Below are 18796 nucleotides of genomic sequence, written 5' to 3' on the forward strand. Positions count from 1 at the left end.
CATTTGTCTTCATTGACTTCATTGAGAGGTAGAAAGCAGAGGGAAGAATCCCTTGTCAGCTCCTTCACTTCCCGGACGTTGAAGGGATGCTACCAAGCCGCGGTTGAAATGTCGGAAAAAAGTCGGTACCGATACCGCGGTCGGCAGTTTCACCTTTCAGACTTAAACACTGCGTCAATACTTCTCTTGAAACTTTCCTCTGACTGGGCTGTGATACATGATTCGGATAGGCGGTTCCAGCTATTAACTACACGGGTAGAGAGAGTGGCGTCACCATGGATTTGTCACACAATAATGAACACATGAAGTCATTATTTGTATAGGCATCACCAAGGAGCATGTTCACATATTGCACCGGGCTACCCAGTAGGTGTTGCCATATATATTTTTATTTTATTTCTACATTTCTACATTTTATTTATTCCCTGGTACTATGAAGCAGACGCACAAACCACTTTCTCACAGCGCTGTCATAATTACTCCCCTTTATGATAGTACAACAGTTACCTAAATAAAACGTAGTAGATTTTAGTCTTTCGACGTGCAAAATGGTCAACGGGAGTTATATAAATTGATTCGTTCGTGGAGCGACAGGAAGCTCAGGCTTGGAACGGAAGTTTGACAGGTGCTAGCATGCTACAAGCTAACAGCCGGCTGTATTATTCAACAACAAAATGTGGTTTCATGCCTGAAACTCTGAAATATTTATAGTTTTCTTTTCCCGTCGCCTTTTTCATGATCGTTGCGGATACTTATTTCTAGCTGCCACGGGTGAGTGCGTGTTTTGATCGCGCAGGGAATGTTGTGAACGTGCTGTTAGCACGATGGGTGAGCTAACATGTCAACATTGCGCACAGTCTATTTCAGTGGTTCTTATAAATAAATATTCAAGGGAGGAGCTCGCCATGATCCGACAAATTACAGACCCATATGTCTGACCTCGATCGTTTGTAAGGTCATGGAAAAACTACTAAAGCGGGCTCTACAAAATCACCTGAACGAGCTTGACGTGCTAACTGCTGCTCAGCATGGTTTCCAGGAAGGACGTTCCTGTGTATCGAATCTCTTAGTAGCCAGAGAGAAGTGGGTAGCTGCCGTCGACGCTGGTAAATGCCTTGATGTCATTTTCGTGGACTTTAGCAAAGCCTTTGACAGAGTACCTCACATGCGTCTCCTGCTTAAACTCCAAAGGGTTGGTGTAACTGGGAAGATCTTATCCTGGATTGCTGACTTTCTGGAAGGACGTTATATGCGAGTGAAAGTCAACGACGCATACTCAGCGCCTGTGCTTATGTCTAGTGGAGTGCCACAAGGATCGGTCCTTGGACCCGAACTCTTCAAGCTCTATGTCAACGATCTCCCGCAAGAACTGAACATTGAGTGTTTACTGTACGCGGATGATTTAAAACTTTGGGCTGAAGTTACTAGCGTCGAGGATGCTGACCGTTTCCAAGACGTGTTAGATAGGCTCCAAAGTTGGACGGAAAAATGGCTGCTTCCAATAAACCATGCCAAATGTTCAGTGCTCTCCATGGGAACTCAGAATCCACTCGGGGCGTACCATATTGGAGGATATCTCCTTAAAAACACCACAAGTGAGAAGGACCTTGGTGTCATAGTGTCGTCAGACCTAAAGACTAGTCTTGACACCACGAAGAAGGTCACCGCTGCCACCAGGATGTTTGGATCCATCAGACGGTCTTTTGCCCGTATGACTCCTGCGATTTTCAGACCCCTGTTTATCTCTCACGTGCGTCCCATTCTTGAGTACGGACTGCCTGCAGTATTCCCATTGACCAAGTACGAATCCGATATGCTGGAGCGAGTTCAACGTCGCGGTACGAAAACAGTTGCAAAACTTCACCAGCTTTCCTACGAAGATCGACTGGAACAGCTGAATCTCTTCTCTCTGGCCTACCGTCGTCACCGAGGAGATCTGATATATACCCGGCGCATTCTCCGAGGCGAACTTGGTGAAGACCTGAGGGAGTATTTCATCTTAAATAATGATACATCGACACGTGGTCACAGTTTGAAGCTATACAAACCGAGGAGGTTACGCATCCATGGTGACGCCACTCTCTCTACCCGTGTAGTTAATAGCTGGAACCGCCTACCCGAATCATGTATCACAGCCCAGTCAGAGGAAAGTTTCAAGAGAAGTATTGACGCAGTGTTTAAAGTCTGAAAGGTGATGCTTGGTAGCATCCCTTCAACGTCCGGGAAGTGAAGGAGCTGACAAGGGATTCTTCCCTCTGCTTTCTACCTCTCAATGAAGTCAATGAAGTCAATGAAATGAAAGTGACCATACATATCAATGCGCAGATGTTTTAGCTTATTTAGTATCCTGTGCATCATGTTGATAAGTGTTTTTTTTTATAATAATAAAAATTATTATTATTTTAGGAAGAAATGGCAGTGGAAAAATTCGTTTCAAAGACACTGGAACTTCTCCAAGAAGAGAGGGAAGCTGAAATAGAGGAAACCAGGTTTGTGAAGAGAACTTAATGAAAACAATTTTCAAAATTATCCAAAAACACAGCACCCTTACTTTGAAATTTGTAGTTACTTTTATCATTTGTTTCTGTAAATATTCAGTTTGTTGAGTATCTCACCGTACTTGCATTGGGTTTTCTCCAGCTTCCTCGCACATGCCAAAAGCATTAGGTGTAAATGTGAATAGTTGTCATTTTCTGCAATTGACTAGCAACCAATCAAAAGTATACCCAGCCTTTTTTCCCAAAGTTAGTAGAAATAGACTCCAACCTACCTTCAACCATAAGATAAGTACAATAGAAAATGGATGGATTGCTTTGCCGACAGGGCATGGAAGGAGAACATCTCACTCAAGGAGCTTCAAAACAAAGGAGTGTGTCTACTAAAACTTCACGTTGCAAGTCAGTCCACAGGCCTGTACGGTCGAACCGTTCTCGTCCTTGAGCCAAGAAAGCATCTTGGCCTCTCATCTCTTCCGAGCAATAGCTTTGGACCTGGTAAGTTAGAAGAAGAAAATTGCTTTATGTCTGTGATTTTGCAACTCTGGTTGTAAATGGTGTACTCTTTGCCACAGGGGATATTGTTGGTTTGTATGACTCCAGTGGAATCAATGAGACGTCTCAGATCAGCACAGGCATTGTGACACGGGTCAGCCAGACCTCCATAAGTGTGGCTTTTGATGATTCAAAGGATGGGCTCAGTTTTGATACTGAGGGTCCATACAGTCTCTTAAAGTTGGCAAATGATGTAACTTATAAACGAATGAAAAGGTATGGAGTGCATTTTTTAATGTGTATTTAAATTGACAATTGTATAGTTGTGTCATATATGAAACTTTGGTTTTTCTGTGTTTATGCTGGCAGGGCTTTAAATACGTTAAATGGATACAACAGTGGACCATCTGCAAATCTGATCAATGTTCTCTTTGGAGAAGCTAACCCTTCTTCTCATTCCCAGCCACGTAAGTGAGAAGAGACTTATTTTGAGACGTACGCATGTACTTATTTTGAGACGTACGCATGTTGTCCTTGTCTATAAAATTTTAGTTACACAAATGACAAGTGTATGAATGCCACAATATTGACAGCTTACACAATGAGATCCAATACAAGAGCTGTATCAAAATAGTTATTTCTTACCGTGTGGTTTGTAGTGGTGTAGAAATGCAATGCATCAAACTGAAAGTTGTGTCTAATGTTTTTTTTTTTTGCTGTTGTTTTCTATAAGATGAAGTTAAATTCTTTAACTCAAACTTGGATGATTCCCAAAGAGAAGCAGTGACTTTTGCTTTATCTCAGCGAGAACTGGCAGTGATTCACGGACCTCCAGGAACTGGGAAAACCACTACAGTAGTGGAGGTCATTCTGCAAGCTGTCAAACAAGGCCAAAAGGTGCAACAAGAAGCTTTTTACAGTTTTATTAAACTAAAGCAACTCACTTGAGCTGTAATCTACTTTTTTGTGCAGGTTTTATGCTGTGCCCCTTCGAATGTGGCGGTGGACAATTTAGTAGAGAGATTAGCCCGGTGCAAGGCTAAAGTTCTGAGACTTGGTCACCCTGCCAGACTGCTGGAGTCTATACAAAAGCATTCGCTGGATGCCCTCCTCGCCAAGAGTGACAACGCCAACATTATCGCTGATATACGCAAAGACATTGACAAAGCTTTTGTAAGTATGTGGGACACAACCAAATGAGATTAATTTGCTAATCAATTAGTTGCCGATTTATTTTTTGACACCTTGAACTTTATGTGTAATGCTCTCAGATGGGAATGAAGAAGAAGAGTGAAAAAGGAGAGCGGGGCAGCCTCAGGAGAGAAATAGGTGAACTGAGAAAGGAGCTGAAAACCAGGGAAGCCACGGCCATGGTCCAGATTCTGAAAAGCGCCGACGTTGTGTTATCAACCAACACAGGTTGGTCAAGTAGCCAGATGGAAAATGTCACTTGAGAATCATCGTGATAGTGACCAGGGTCCGCTCATCTGCAGGTGCGTGTGGTGATGGGCCACTAAAGTTCCTGCCGGCCGATCATTTTGACTGGGCAGTGATCGACGAGTGCGCCCAGTCGCTGGAGAGCAGCTGCTGGATTGCTCTGCTTCGAGCCCGCAAGTGCATTCTGTCAGGAGACTACAAGCAGTTACCAGCTACCATCAAATCACACGGGTAAACACTTTTCTTCCACTATTGGACATTTTGTCCTATCGTAGAGTTAGATTCTCATTTCTTACCTCTTGGTTCCTTCAGGGCAGCTGCAAAAGGCTTGTCCCTCAGTCTAATGGAGCGACTCATCCGGATGTATGGAGACTCAGTTGTGCGTATGCTAACAGTCCAGTACCGCATGAACGGTGCCATCATGGAATGGGCCTCCAAAGAGATGTACCAAGGAAGACTGACGGCACACAGCTCAGTGAAGGCACATTTGTTAAAGTGAGGATCAACTCGGTAAGAAAATAAATAAATGGAAATAACGACTGTATTAAAATGTCTCGCACAGAGATCTACCTGGAGTCACCTGTGTGGAAGAAACCAGCACACCTCTTTTTCTCATTGACACTGCCAGCTGCGGTCTGACAGAAATGGAGTTGGCAGATGAGCAATCCAAAGGCAACCAAGGTTAAGATTTTTTTACTTCATTTGACTTAACACTGTAATTTAATTATAATAAATATTAGATCTAAAAGAAAATACCCATAACAATGACTGTGAGCTTGATCTTTTAACATGATTTTATTTTTCCTAGGTGAGGTTGACATCGTAGCGCTGCACATTAAAGCGTTGACTGAAGCTGGGGTGAATGCCAAAGACATCGCCGTAATTGCGCCGTACAATTTACAAGTAAGTTGTAAAGTGGGAAGCTTTATTCATAATAATCTGAATTGGACTTTTGTCTGTTAATCTTATATTTTGGTTCCCATCAGTTTGTGAGGGTTTAGCAAATACTTTGGCCAGGGCGTTTACTTTTTAACACCTGATAAAAGTTTTAACTTTTTGCCCCTGTGTGAAGGTTGACCTTCTGCGTCAGAAACTTTCTGCAAGGCATCCAGAGCTGGAAATTAAGTCAGTGGATGGTTTTCAAGGCAGAGAGAAAGAAGCTGTGGTTTTGTCTTTAGTCCGATCCAATCGAAAAGGTACCTCTTTGTGTTTGGTGGCGGTCGCATGGCAGCATATTTGCTACCTGAAATCGATTTGGACAATGTTCGTACTTCCTGAATGCAGGTGAAGTCGGATTTCTGGCGGAGGACAGAAGGATAAACGTGGCCGTCACACGTGCGAGACGTCACGTGGCCATCGTGTGTGACACCCAGACAGTTGAGAACCACGCTTTCCTCAAGACGCTGGTCCATCACGTCACAGAGTACGGCGAGGTCCGAACAGCATTTGAATACCTGCAAGACATTGTCCCGCAGAATTACATCCGTGACCACAAAGACGCAAAGTCTGACACTTCGACGACACAGAAGGCCGAGGGAAAGAAAGCCAAAGCGGTTCCGAAGAAATCAAATGGAAGTAATACAAACGCAACAAAACGCAACAATCCCATCAAGCCGTGCACACCAACACCCGCTGAGGAGGAACAGAAGAAAAAACGACAAGGTGAAATTCGAGAAATGGTGGAGAACTTTCTGAAGAACCTCAGTAAGAGTGAACTCGAGTTCCCGCCGTTGTTCAACTCTCACGACCGACTGCTGGTACACCAGATTGCCGAAGAGCTGGGCCTCACACACCAGAGTAAAGGCGAGGGCAAAGAAAGGTGTATCACCATCTCCAGGCCAACAGCACCAAAGGAGGAGGAAAAAGAAGAGAGTGAGGCAACAGTCGCTTCCCAAGAGCAGGCCGCTCCTCAACACCCCCCGAAGGAATCAACACGTGAATCTGCGTTGGATTTAAAAAGATTACATATTGAGCGAATGAAGAGGGAACAGCAGAAAAGGGAAGAAAATGCACAACAAAAGAAGCAGCAGAAAATCTCGGTTGCTACAAAGAAGTCCGCCCCTGCTAAAGGTTAGCAATGAAAACGTCTTTGTTGAACTTGTGCTAACTGAGTTTTGCTCTCCCAGGAAAGAAGCCGACCAAAGCCGGCGCCTGTGAAATAGCGGCGGCCGCTTCACCGGAGGATGACTTTGACGCCCTCATCCGCGCCGTGGTGAAGGCAGACAGCGTGTGCAGTTTTGTCAAGTGTAAAGCCTCAGTGCTAACTCTTGGACAGCTTTGCCTTTTCTGCAACAGGCAATATTGCCTCAGTCACCACATACCAGAGGTAAGGCGGCGGGAAAAATCTAAACTTGACAAGTAGACTTTTTATTATTTTTAATTAGCTTGAAAAGCTTGTGCGATTTACATAATTCTTGTTTCATCAAACTATAAGTTTGAACTTTTCGGCCAAAATGATTAAGGATGGACAAATACCGTAATTCTCGGACTATAAATCGCGTTTTCTTTTCATAGTTTGGGTGGGGGGGGAGCGACTTATATATGTTTTTTTTCAGAACTTTTTACTTGATCATTAACACATCACTTACTTACAAGTATAGTTGACCACTTCACATGTTATTTTTAGTATAGTTGATCACTTCACATGCTTTGATATCTTTATCTTGAACATGTTCAAAACATGAAAAATAGAGAGAAAAATCAAATAAAGTAATTAACACTTTAAAGCGCCATATCCTCTGGACATGTCCTCTGTCATCAGGATGACATAAAGGACGAGAAATTTGATCGATGGATTTTAATGATTTGGAATGACACAAATGGTTTGATAATATTGTTATTTAAAATATAGTTTATATATCGTTGTATGGGCCTGTGGAATAATTTAAACTGCAGCGCGGCACATGGCATTGTTGACAAAGGACGATCGATGGATTTAATGAATTGGAGTGACACAGAATGTTTTATAAACGTGTTATTTATGTAATAGTTTTTTTTAAATAACTGAATCAAAGTCAAAAGTCAAAGTCTGCTTTATTGTCTATCTCTTCACATGTTAAGACACACAAAGAAACCGAAATTACGTTTCCTCTATCCCACGGTGACGAAACATAGCACACGATAGACATACAAGTAAATAAATAAATAATAAGAGTGATGAATAAATAATAAACAAATAACCCAATAAATAAGAAAAGAAAAACGGAGCAAGTGTGCATACAGCAGACAGTAAGCATAGCGCAAAAGTACAAGACACTACGCAGAAAGGGGGGAAAGAGTTCAGGACCCTAACAGCCTGGAGTATGAAGCTGTTGGTGAGTCTGGTGGTGCGGGAGCGCAGGCTCCTGTACCTCTTCCCAGAGGGCAGAAGATCAAACAAAGAGTGAGCGGGGTGACTCACATCACTCACAATTGCGGTCGCCTTGCGGGTGAGATGGGAGGTGTAAATGTCCTTCAAGGAGGGGAGCGAAGCACCAATAATCTTACCAGCCGCGTTCACTATGCGCTGCAGGGCCTTCAAGTTGTTGTCAGTGCAGCCGCCACCGCAAACAGCAATACAGCTGGAGAGGACGCTCTCAATGGTGCCACGGTAAAACGTAGTCATGACGACCGGAGGAGCGCTCGCTCGCCTGAGTTTCCGCAGGAAGTACAGTAGCAGACGGACGTCGCCTTCACAGCTCTGCGGCGCGGGCTTGTAGTCCGTGATGGTCTGAATGCCCTGCCAAAGGCTCCGTGCTATCCCTGCTGTCCTTGAAGTGGGCGGTAATTTTGCAAGAAAACGCCCTCTTCGCTTGTTTGATGCCCCGAGACAAGTCGGCCCTCGCAGTCCTCAATCCAGCCTCATCCCCCGCTCTAAATGCTTTGTCCCTGGCCCTCAGCAGCTCAGAGCACATGGTTGGGAATCATGTTTCTTAAACCGTCATTTGTTCAAGTCTAAAAATGTTTGTATCATTTTAGGTGCACGGCTGTGGCGATAAAGCCAAGACTCACGCTCGAATCAGGATTAGCAAGGAGGGTGTTCTGTACGCCGGCAGCGGAACAAAAGACAAATCCATGGACCCCACTAAGAAAGCGCATCTACACAGGAAACTGGACTCGAAACTCAAAGATATGGCAACACAGAGGAAAACAAAAAACAAAGAGAAGGATGGTTGATGATTGTGGAATAAAGCTGTGCCAGGCCTGCCGAAAAATGGTTTTGTTTTGTCCCCCTATTTATTCTGTAAACAAAATACAATACATTGAACAAGAGGGTACATTCACCCACGTTAAAACACAAAACAGAGAGGCAGATCACTAATGTATGCAAGCAACATTGTGTCGCAAAGACAAACCTAAGATGGAGGATCACAGCGACAACGGCGGACGTGCAACTACAATAAAGCTATTCACTTCCTACTCTTCATTTTCTCCTTGTAGCCTTACGTTTGCCAAGTTATTTTAATATCTTGTATAAAGTCAGCTTCGACTAGTATCTCCCATCTTCTTGAAGCTACAGGACACCAAAATCCATCATTATTCAGTCTGGATGTGTGAACCATGAGAGGTAGTTTATTCTTGTCAGCATTGGGGAAATACATCTTTAATGAAAAAATTGTCCTGTTTTACTTTTATCTCTAAAACTTTTTTTTTTCACTGTGAAATGTGACCGCATTTCACGTTTAAATATCAAATCAATGTCAAATTTGTCTTTTACAAGAAAAATACAATCACTGGTCACAAAATTAGGTACACCAGTGCAATCTAAAAGAGCCAATAAAATATGTAGCCGTACAAGTATTCTCCCTTTATAAAGATAATATCACATTTTGACGCTTCTAAAATGTTTAACAAAATAAATGTAACAAACACATGGTTACCGCGAAATAGTATTATTAAAGGTACTGTATATATTCGAGTAAATACATGACTAGATTTAGATTAATCCGTGTTTGGCATTCTATAGTCAATGAAACATGCAAAAACGGACATGCAGACTTCTCAATTCTACAAAAGCTCACTGCCATTCTTCCCATCTTATTTTTTATTTTTTTTAAATGACCAATTATAATCCCTAGTTCCCCCCAAAAAAAGCAACTATAAGATTCCCTGTTCGGCAATCCGTGTCCTTTGCTACTAAAGTTCAAGATATGAACGGAAAAAGGAATTTCTATGAAGAACACAATGTGCGTTGATCCGGCTCCTTAAGTTCAAGGAGAAAACAGCTCCATAAACATGTTTTTGTAAAGACATGATAGTCTCATTAAGTTTTTTGCAAGACACCTCTCCCCTAAAGTTTACGGTATGTACAGTAATAAAATATCACGTGACGAAATCAATAACAGCTGAATAGAATATTCATGATGCAAGAAATGTTCTTAACCTTATTGTACAAGTCCTTTGCTACTTCTTCTCACTCTGCAACCAAAGGCCAAACACTGCAGCCTATATTCAAAAGTGGCAAACGGACGTTTTACCTACATCGTTCTCTTCAGTCACTTCCAAAGTGATGTCAGTAAAGAAGACGAGTGAGTCCTCAGAGTGGGGCGCCCAGCTTCCGTTCAGCGTCCCTCAGCGTAGGGCCACGAATTAGACCAAAGATCGTCATCTCTTCGCCGAGGCTGCCCGCTTCTGTCTAGAGCGCTCGGCAGCACGTGAGGCGTCAACGGACCGTGTTTGGAGATCCGTAGGTTGAAGGTAGCGGGGTAAAAAAAAAAGAAATCACACGAATCCTGGCTTCATGGAGTTTTTGAAACACTTGGGACAGCCTTTAGTCCCGTTAGTCTGCAGACACCTGGAAGACCACCAAGGTTATTAGTTAACAAAAATGAGGGAAATTACTTCATGTACAATTTTTTTTGTAAATTCAATAAAATTTTAAAACCGTTTTCTGTTGTTGTTATCTTTGTCAATTAATTTCGCACAAAACCTTTTGGAGCTGATTTGAAATGTTTATATTTCTGTATTTAAAATTTGAGAATTTTATGATATATTTTTGAAAATTCTCTTGACAAATGCTTCATGTATTAAAAAAACTAAAACTAATGCTAAAACTAAAGCTTTGTTTTAAAAAAACTAAATTAACAAACATGATTGAAACTCTGAAACAGAATTTGTAAAACCAAAATAGAACTACAATTACCACAGACTAACTAAACAACACTCACTTATAGTGGAAAATGTGGGAACAGGGCAAGGCCTGCAGCTTTTGGTCCCTGTCCCCGATGGACTCGCCACACATGCCGCAGTAGAGCTCCAGCTCCTCCACGCACTGCAGGAACTTCACCACCTGTTCACGCAGCTCCTCCTGTCTGCCTTGACTCCTGTAGATGCCTTCCCTCAGGCAATGGGCCTTCAGCGTGCACAGCTTCAAGCGCAAACACAGCGAGGTCATCGGTAGAATTCGCACGATTTTACGTTGATGGTGAGGAACATCACAAACCTTGTTTCCCATCCCATCTGCCAGGGCCTGAGCTCGTTCCAGAGAATCCAGAGCCTGGATGATAAATAATACATCAAATATATACAAACACATCAGTTGATACAGGTGTACCTAATGTTGTGTCCAGTCAGTCTATATATGAGACGTTAGCTTTCTAGCGCTAATTAGCCACGGCTCTATAACTAACAACGTGTTCTAATTGGGGTACCTTAATATATTCCTTCAGCAGAAGCCAACACTTGGCCACTGCCAGCTGCACATGAGCTTGCCCAAGTCGATTCCCAATCTCAGTCATGATACCCAACGCCGACTCGTAACGAGGGAATGCTTTCTGAAAGAGACAAGAACTTCAAATGGTTCCAATCAAAGCTCATTTGACTTACAGAAGAAAATCAGGGAACTCAAGTGATGGCGACTTACATCACAGTCACGCCGATAGCGGTGTATGTCTGCAAAGTTCAGCAAACACAGAGCCTGCAGAGGACGGTCGCCGTGCTGCAGAGCAATTTTCATTGATTCCTTCGGAAGGAAAAAAATTGGAGTGAGCGGAGAATGAAAATTAAAAATGGCACCATATGAAAATAAATCATCTGGGAACGAGAAGGGCAAAAGATGACTTGTGAGATATTTTTGAGCTCTCGCCCTCCACTCTAAATATAACCGGATGTGTAATTGATTTGGCTAAACACGTTTGGTGAATGTAATCAATCTGAAAAGAATCTTGCTATTTTGTTCCTAGACACAAAGTCAATGACATCAAGTTATTCCCTGCCCCCTTCCGCAGCACATAATTAGAGCAGAGAGCAGAGGAGACTAAAGGCCCTCCTCTTCATTAACACTTTAAACCTCTGTGGGCATATTTTGGTGAAGGTCTAAGGTCTAGTACAAGACGACAACTGCTACTCACACCTGTCAGCAAGCGAGCGTGTACTGTATCAATGGATTTGGCATCAGGAAGGCCAAAGAGCTCTTTTCTCACTCGTCTGTCATTGCTGACAACGAGGCGCTCTAAAATGGCTGCACCAGAAGAAGCCCTGGATGTCAAATCGGACTTTTGCAACAAAAAAAAATAAAAAATACCCCTTCCTTGCTCTCTCATTTCTCTCTATGCAATGTGCGTACACTCGGGGCAGACAATGAGGCGCTCTTATGCAGCCTATCCGGAAGAAAGATGAATTTTCAGGGTGAAACATACCTAGCTAGCTAACTGCACGTAACAATTTTATTTGATAACCGTCCTTACAGTTTTCTTCAAACACGTATTATGTATTTAGAAACAAATCTCCAAACTCACTTTACAGGGACTTTTAGCAGCCAGCTCGGTTAAAAATGAAACTTGGACACCTTTAGCCATAGTCAATGGGAGTGAATGATTGTAGAGGAGTTGAATCAGTACTTTCACCAGAGTCTTAGGTATACACATCTTGTGTCAAGAATTCGGGGGGTTATAAATGTGTTTTTTTTTTACACCCAGAGTATAAATATAGGTTGACTGTACCTCACAGCATTCCATGGCGTCCGGGAGGCGCTCCAGCTTCCTATAGGCCACGGACATGTGGTACTGACTCATGGCTCGATACTTGAGGCTCCAACCTTTGCCGTAGTCGTTGACCAGCTCGGCTGCTTTGCAGGGGAAGAACAGAGCTTTCTCGTAGTCCTGCGGGCGACATTTTCAGGATGAGTCCAAATATGACAGCGTCCAAATAAAGAAGCTCAAACTGGGCACTTATCTGGGGACGTATGCATAAAATAACACACGAGCACATTTTCCACATGCCACATGGTCACAATGCCATTGAAACCAATCCTCCACGGGGAGCTGGGGGATTACTCTTACAAATCTCTGATGTCAAGGCTACGCCATGACGCCCCCCTCCCACAACCCAGAGTGGGTCCTCATGACTAACAATGCCCACTACTGCATGAGCTAACAGTTGGTCATGTTTGTTTGGATGCTCCACGGTGTTATCATGCTCTGCAAATACGCAACGGTGGAGTTTGCGATTGCACAATCAAGTCACACGTGCCATCCGATGTCAATGGGCTGCGGCTGCGGCTGCTGTTTAGCCTCGCTATAAAAGAAACAATGCACAAAGCCAAATAGAGGCCAGCATGCACATGTTATTCTCCCTGCAAAAATTGCATCACAATATTTTGCGTTCTCGTTTCCTGTTGGTCAACGAGATAAATCATCACGATAGAAGAGCATGGGCTATCTAAGTCAAGGGTGGGCCATTATGACCGTCAACGCCTTATAATATATACAGTATAGGCTACACAATAAACTGGTGAATAACTAGTTTTGAAATCAGAGACTAGTAAAAACTGTTAATATTTTAAATAAATGCGATTTAAATTTATTTAACATTTAAATGTGGAAAAATGAATGCTCATAATTTTTCAAATTTTTAAAGTGAAGACAATTTTGTAATTTTAGTATTGACACGTGGAGGCGATACACAATTTGTCTTCGCGGGCCGTATCTGGCCCCCGGGCCTTGAGTTTGACACCCATGATCAATGTATTTGTGAGTGACCGATCTCATTTGTGTTACCTTCAGGTGGACGTAAATATTTCCCAGACTGCAGCAGACACGGCACTCCAGCATCTTGTCGTCATTGTTGTGCGCGTAGCGCAGGGCCTTCTCATAGCTCTCCAGAGCTTGTTGGAAGTGGCTGAGGCCCAGGAAGGCATTGCCCATGCTGAGACACACCTGCCCATTGAGCTGCAGGCTGACCGTGGTGCCCTGCATGTTCAAGCAGGTCTTACAATACGAGACCGTTTTGTGAAAGTCGCACAACTTCTCGTTGCTGCGCGCCAAGTTCAGGTAGCCCTCAGTCAGGTAATCCGGATCCTCCATTTCTCGAGCCGTGTCGATTTGATCCAAGGCGTACTGCGGAGATGAAATAATGTGAACATTGCTTGAAAATGATTCTTAAGTCGGGTGAGAAGCGAGCGGCACTTGAGTAAGGCTGATTATGTCAACAAGACACCCCACACCGACTATCGGATTGCGGTACACTTATTTACTCTGCATTGGGCGCAAGCCACACATGGAAGTTGTGCTAAGAAGATATAACCTTTGATCCGGTACCATTTAAAAACATCTCGCGCATCGTGGAAATGCGCAATTAGTTTGCAGAGTCGTTCCGATGACACGCTGATAATATTCGGAGGCATGCGTTCTTGAAATGATGTCATGTGAGAGCAGATTGTTGGTTGCGTAACACCGATGACAAATGAACAGCAATTAGATTTAGCGTAAATGTTTTACATACGTTAGTAGTTGGCGGGTAGTCTTACCCTGAGCATGTCTTTATATTTTCCCATTTCCGAGTGCGCCGTGATCAAGCATCCCAAAACTCGAAACTTCCCTCCAGGATCCGAAGTTTTCTCCAACACCTTTGTCCACACTTGCAAAGCTTTGTCGGTCTGATTGGACTGGTACAGCCTCAGTCCTTTCTCGATCTGTTGCTTGGTTTGGTCCTGGCCCATCTCTGTATTGAGGTGCCTCATAAAAATATTCATTTGTTTAGGCCATCGGACTTCGGCGAGGTAGCGAGAAAGCAGATCTCCGCCATGCTGAACACTGAAGATCCCCTGAAGATGATCCCCCGCGAGCTCGGTGCCAGAAGGCCTAACACATCCAGATCCCTCAACTCCGGCTGCGCTGGGACGGAAAGGAAACCGGATCCAACCGAGTCACGACCATTATCACCAGCGGCTTCGTGATAAACCCGAGAGCCGGGCGAATATCTTCCCCATTTAACTCTGCAGTAATCCCCCCTAGGCATGAAGGTATCAAAGTTCTTCTTCGAATTTCTGTCTGAAAAACTCCCAAAAAACACGTTTCCTAGCCGAGGGCTAGCAGCGATATCCCAGAATATCTACTCCCTCCGCACCCGAGCAAAAGGAATTCTCAGCACCCCTCAGTCCAACCCCCTCCACCTTCCTCGTAGTGCTGGCGCTACAGCAGATGGCCTTGTCACTCCAAACCATGTGTCCCCTTCAGGAATTCTGCTCTGTCCTCAGCAAGCCGCCCCAAGGTCACCAGAGCTCCTAGCGATCCACCTTCCTACTAAATACCATTTTCATTTAACATCACTTGACTCGAGATCGCAAACGCAATACAATATACCCGACCGCCCCCCCCCGGCTTAGACAATAGAGCAACGTGCAAATTGTCTTTCCCAGAGCTCGCACGTGAGACGGCGATGTCGGAAGTGGAGAATCGTGGGGCCTTATGGAGGCGCATATATGCTACCAGAAAGCCCTAGCGCTCATCTCAGCGTCAGCAACTGACGCTTAGAATAGTTCACAAAGTCTGTAAGCGGGCTTGGGTTTCAGCCGCACAGCCTCCTGCAGCACATCAATGAGATCAAAGGTAGTAGCGTTGACTCCTTCGAGTTCCTTTTAGCTCACCGAGGAGACCAACGCCTCTCGCTATCTTCATGTTTGTGCGGCCATTAAAAGAGGGTGATTGTCGTTTAGAGAATAACTTTTTTTTTTGTCAATCTGGCTTGACGATAGTGATGATCCTTGCGATCCACCTCAAGGATTTTGGAGAAACCAGCCCTCCGGCGGGTAACAACCAATCAGAGACAGGCATATTTTGGACAAAAGTGGCATTAAGTTGCTACAGCAATATATTTGACCAAAAACACGGTACATTAAAAAAAATACATTTGAAAGACAAACACGTTTGAAAAGTAAAAAAAGAAAACATCACCTGTTATATGGATGCACATCAATATTTGACAATTAAAGAGCCGATCAAACATTTCTACTGTTCATACGTGAAACATTTATACTTAACACTAAGTATGAAAAAGGATAAGTTTCAGGCGACCCTCAATAGAATAAAGTGTAAGGCTGGCCTGAAATGAAGCTGTGTTCACTGTTACGGCTGAAATGAAAAGGTGAGAATCAGAAAATGTGTACGACAGTAACGGGTGGACCGGAAGGCCTGGCTCGCCACCAATGATCTCAGCTTGTCTTTATGGACCCTGTTTGTGAAGTGCATGCTGGGAGAAGGAACTTTGCCCCAACAGTTACCAAAAGTATTCAATGATCCAAAAGCTGATTGAAGAGGTGCGTCTCAACATTTGTCCACACAGTACGTTACGTTCAGAGCGAGAGAGAAGAAAGGTTAGGCCAAGACAAATTGCCAGTTTGTCAAGTGGATTTTCAGCCCTCTGATAACGGAGACGACGGATGTCGCCGGGTTGAACTTTAACGTGTTAGCGTCGCCTTTCTTACACTTGTCCCGAAAAACGTAGATGCAGCCGTTACAGCTGGCCACTTTCCACAGCGAGGGCACGCAGCTCCACGCTTCGGGAAAACGCAGGCGGGTGAAGCTCTCCAGCAAAGGGTTGTAACAAACCAGCGAGTCTCCTTCGGCCACGATGAAGATGACGTCCATGTGGACGGCAGCGTGCATGCATCCGGCAAACGGCAGCATGTACGGTTTGATCTGGCAGTTCTGGGACGTGGTGTCAAAACATTGAATGAGGCGCGACGGCTTGGTGAAAAAGTCCATGTCGTTCTCCTCGCCGCCCAACAAATAGATGGTACCTCCCAAGTTGACGCCGGCGGCTCCCGAAACGGCCGTGTCCAGCTGGCTGGTCTCCGTCCACATGTTGTCCTTCACTGTGTAGAAGATGACAGCGTTGGACAGCGTGTCCTGCAGCGTCTTGCCGCCCAGAGAGTAGATGGCGTCCTCGCTGGAAACTGACACCATGGTGTGGTGGAGGCGGTCCCGAGGTAGCGGCGCGCAGCGCTCCCAGTCCATGGTGTGCATGTTGCACTTCCACATGCGGCGCGGGATGGAGCCGCCCACCACGTAGAGGTCACCCCCGTGCTTACAGGCGGCGGTGATTTGGTGACACAGGCTGTTTTGGCCGCTCACGCTGATGTCTTCGTCGCAGTGAAGCGACACGGCCAGGGAGTGAGTCCTCGTGTCCTCTTTGCCAATCAGGTAAATATGAACGTTTTCACCGATTTCCTGGAGCCAAAGAGAAAAAAAAAACCTCAGAAACTGACATATTATTTGACCTTATTAGGTCTTTTCAAAATAATAATAATTAGCTGGAGTTGAAATCGGCTCTCTTTAAACTCTCTTTTGTAAATCACATATATGAAATGCAACTGTCAAAGATGACATGTTTTGACATGTGAGAAGGAGTGTGGCTATAATGTCTTCGTTCAGAGAAAGTATTCTTGAATATTTTTGAGACAATAATCTAATAACGGTCGTGTTGTTGAGCATTTTTATGAACAGTGCCAAAATTGTACCTTCAGATTTTCTTGGAGAATACAAGCAAACTCCTCTCTTTCTACTTTGTTGTGATTTATCCATGATTCGATGGCCACAGTTGGATTCTGGGAGCTTGGAACCCCATCTAGAAGGAAAAAAAAATAAGCATAACCATTTTAATAGTACAAGACGTCTTCCTATAAAAGTAATAAAATAATGTAAGATCACGTAACACACTCAACTTGTGAAATGAGCTCGAATGTTTCTCAAAATGCACAAAGCAGACCTTTGATGATGTCTAAGAGCAGACAGAGGGGTAGATTGAGGAATTCCTCAGTCAGATGAAGTTGGGCCAAGTGGATTTTAGCGCAGTGTTTGGCAGACGTGTACAACTCCTGGTCACTGTGCCTGTCTGCAAGCCACATCACCTGGACGAGGACATTATCATAAAACACTTTAAACGATTGATAAGTTGGAACACCAACTCACCTGCAGACAATTCTTGACCTCCACAGTCCGCGAGAGAAACCGAGAACATTCTTCAAAAAGAGCCGTTAACTGGTACATATCTGCCATCTCGTAAGTGTCCTGCAGCTCGTCCACCCTCAGTTTAATGGTACCGTGGTAGATATAGTCAACCAGCAGTTGGAAGACAGCGGCGCTTACATCCTTCAGTTCGATACAGCGGTTGTGCGACTCTTTGAGGTTGGAAGTGAACATGGAGCGGAAGAAACTGCTCTGCGCCGATAGCACGAGTCGGTGTAGGTGGAATTCTTTGCCGTCCACTGTCACGGTGACGTCAGCAAACAGGCCGTCTTCCAGGCACAAGTCCATGATGCTTTTCACCACCCGGCTGGAGTGGGAGCGGTCGGTGAAGGTGTAGCCCTGAAAGTAGTTCTCCTCGCCCCCGACACTGAGGCCCCCCTCCTCACTAGACTCCATCTCACCTGGCTGGACAAAAACAAGGGGGGGACACTATTACCAATACAACACGTTCTGCTTTATTTTGATTTATTTCGCTTTTTTTGTGTGTAAGATCTGTGCACAAAATCTAACAGAAAACAATGAACGCACAAGCTGTATTGTTACTGAAAGAAAATCAGAATGTGACTCTAAATGAAATGGTAATAATGTAACTGAAACCAACACACGTTAAGACATAAGACGAACTATATAATAAACAACAATATTTTGATGCTTAGTATGTGATATACCAGTGTCGCGTAGATCGCGTTAGCACATGTTAGCACACCTCTCTATTCAGCACCGAAAATAATTCATCCGTCAATGGACGTTTGCCTAGAATTTTTTTGTTCAACAAAATAATATCTTAGAATGACAATATTCAAACAGGACAATCACCTTCACCCACTTTAGTATTAAGAAGCAGCGAAATTACTCACAGGAAGTAAATAAACTTTGCTACGGTCAGCTGATCATTGTCTGCTTCTACTATGTGTTACCGGACGGCGTACGTACACTACTGCCTCTCACAGGCCAGAAGTATATTGCATGAACATAATACAACCATGTACAAACACGTTTGCTGCTTATACATTTTGTAGAGATCTTTTGTGGAGATGTGGTTTATATGGAAGCTATAAATATTTTTTTCGACGTGAAATAAACCAAACAACTAAAATAATGTGGTGCAATCAGATAGATGTTGTTGTAAAATGTGCTATACAAATA

At 43.9% G+C, this 18796-nt stretch overlaps 3 protein-coding genes and 1 long non-coding RNA gene across 9 annotated transcripts; 2 read left to right on the top strand and 2 right to left on the bottom strand.

The window, feature by feature from the left end:
• The first annotated feature begins 578 nt into the window (after positions 1-578).
• On the top strand, positions 579-8623 carry ighmbp2 (immunoglobulin mu DNA binding protein 2). 2 transcript variants are annotated; one of them, XM_061282554.1, is made up of 16 exons: positions 579-771; positions 2407-2489; positions 2824-2993; positions 3071-3266; positions 3360-3457; positions 3724-3887; positions 3963-4163; positions 4262-4409; positions 4484-4658; positions 4740-4922; positions 4990-5108; positions 5236-5330; positions 5500-5623; positions 5712-6497; positions 6554-6753; positions 8385-8623. In XM_061282554.1, exons 2-16 carry the CDS (start codon positions 2413-2415, stop codon positions 8580-8582), a joined length of 2934 nt encoding a protein of 977 aa, XP_061138538.1. In that variant the 5' UTR covers positions 579-771; positions 2407-2412; the 3' UTR covers positions 8583-8623. The 2 variants fall into 2 exon arrangements, with proteins under 2 accessions (XP_061138538.1, XP_061138539.1); XM_061282555.1 differs by lacking the exons at positions 579-771; positions 2407-2489; positions 2824-2993 and having other exon boundaries at positions 3126-3266; positions 3795-3887.
• rapsn (receptor-associated protein of the synapse, 43kD) lies at positions 8621-14390 on the bottom strand. The gene is made up of 8 exons (XM_061282562.1): positions 14152-14390; positions 13403-13741; positions 12347-12505; positions 11269-11367; positions 11057-11179; positions 10849-10902; positions 10574-10773; positions 8621-10200 (listed from the first exon to the last, which is right to left on the bottom strand). The coding sequence occupies exons 1-8, from the start codon at positions 14374-14376 to the stop codon at positions 10128-10130; spliced, it is 1272 nt and encodes a 423-aa protein (XP_061138546.1). The 5' UTR covers positions 14377-14390; the 3' UTR covers positions 8621-10127.
• Positions 13555-14669, top strand: LOC133156669 (uncharacterized). The gene is made up of 2 exons (XR_009714894.1): positions 13555-13690; positions 14385-14669. It is a non-coding gene; the product is annotated as an uncharacterized LOC133156669 (long non-coding RNA).
• An 807-nt stretch (positions 14670-15476) lies between these two features.
• On the bottom strand, positions 15477-18584 carry kbtbd4 (kelch repeat and BTB (POZ) domain containing 4). Of its 5 annotated transcripts, none has more exons than XM_061282558.1 (5): positions 18508-18584; positions 17594-18055; positions 17391-17532; positions 17143-17249; positions 15477-16852 (listed from the first exon to the last, which is right to left on the bottom strand). In XM_061282558.1, exons 2-5 carry the CDS (start codon positions 18044-18046, stop codon positions 15998-16000), a joined length of 1557 nt encoding a protein of 518 aa, XP_061138542.1. In that variant the 5' UTR covers positions 18047-18055; positions 18508-18584; the 3' UTR covers positions 15477-15997. The 5 variants fall into 5 exon arrangements, with proteins under 5 accessions (XP_061138542.1, XP_061138544.1, XP_061138543.1 ...); XM_061282560.1 differs by having other exon boundaries at positions 18477-18548; XM_061282559.1 differs by having other exon boundaries at positions 18467-18548.
• Positions 18585-18796: the final 212 nt, after the last annotated feature.

The sequence above is a fragment of the Syngnathus typhle genome, linkage group LG7 (assembly GCF_033458585.1).
Source record: "Syngnathus typhle isolate RoL2023-S1 ecotype Sweden linkage group LG7, RoL_Styp_1.0, whole genome shotgun sequence".
Classification (NCBI taxonomy): Eukaryota; Metazoa; Chordata; class Actinopteri; order Syngnathiformes; family Syngnathidae; genus Syngnathus; species Syngnathus typhle.

What these genes read in the sequence shown, in the direction of transcription:
- ighmbp2 (XM_061282554.1), top strand. Translation starts at nt 2,413, where the DNA reads ATGGCAGTGGAAAAATTCGTTTCAAAGACACTGGAACTTCTCCAAGAA. An exon ending in TTCTTCTCATTCCCAGCCAC is followed by an intron (nt 3,458 to 3,723) that starts GTAAGTGAGAAG and finishes GTTTTCTATAAG; the next exon opens with ATGAAGTTAAATTCTTTAAC. An exon ending in CTGTCAAACAAGGCCAAAAG is followed by an intron (nt 3,888 to 3,962) that starts GTGCAACAAGAA and finishes TTTTTTGTGCAG; the next exon opens with GTTTTATGCTGTGCCCCTTC.
- rapsn (XM_061282562.1), bottom strand. Translation starts at nt 14,376, where the DNA reads ATGAATATTTTTATGAGGCACCTCAATACAGAGATGGGCCAGGACCAA. An exon ending in GCTATCGGCGTGACTGTGAT is followed by an intron (nt 11,180 to 11,268) that starts GTAAGTCGCCAT and finishes TGTCTCTTTCAG; the next exon opens with AAAGCATTCCCTCGTTACGA. An exon ending in CAGATGGGATGGGAAACAAG is followed by an intron (nt 10,774 to 10,848) that starts GTTTGTGATGTT and finishes TTGCGCTTGAAG; the next exon opens with CTGTGCACGCTGAAGGCCCA.
- kbtbd4 (XM_061282558.1), bottom strand. Translation starts at nt 18,046, where the DNA reads ATGGAGTCTAGTGAGGAGGGGGGCCTCAGTGTCGGGGGCGAGGAGAAC. An exon ending in GCTCTTAGACATCATCAAAG is followed by an intron (nt 17,250 to 17,390) that starts GTCTGCTTTGTG and finishes TTTTCCTTCTAG; the next exon opens with ATGGGGTTCCAAGCTCCCAG. An exon ending in TTCTCCAAGAAAATCTGAAG is followed by an intron (nt 16,853 to 17,142) that starts GTACAATTTTGG and finishes CTTTGGCTCCAG; the next exon opens with GAAATCGGTGAAAACGTTCA.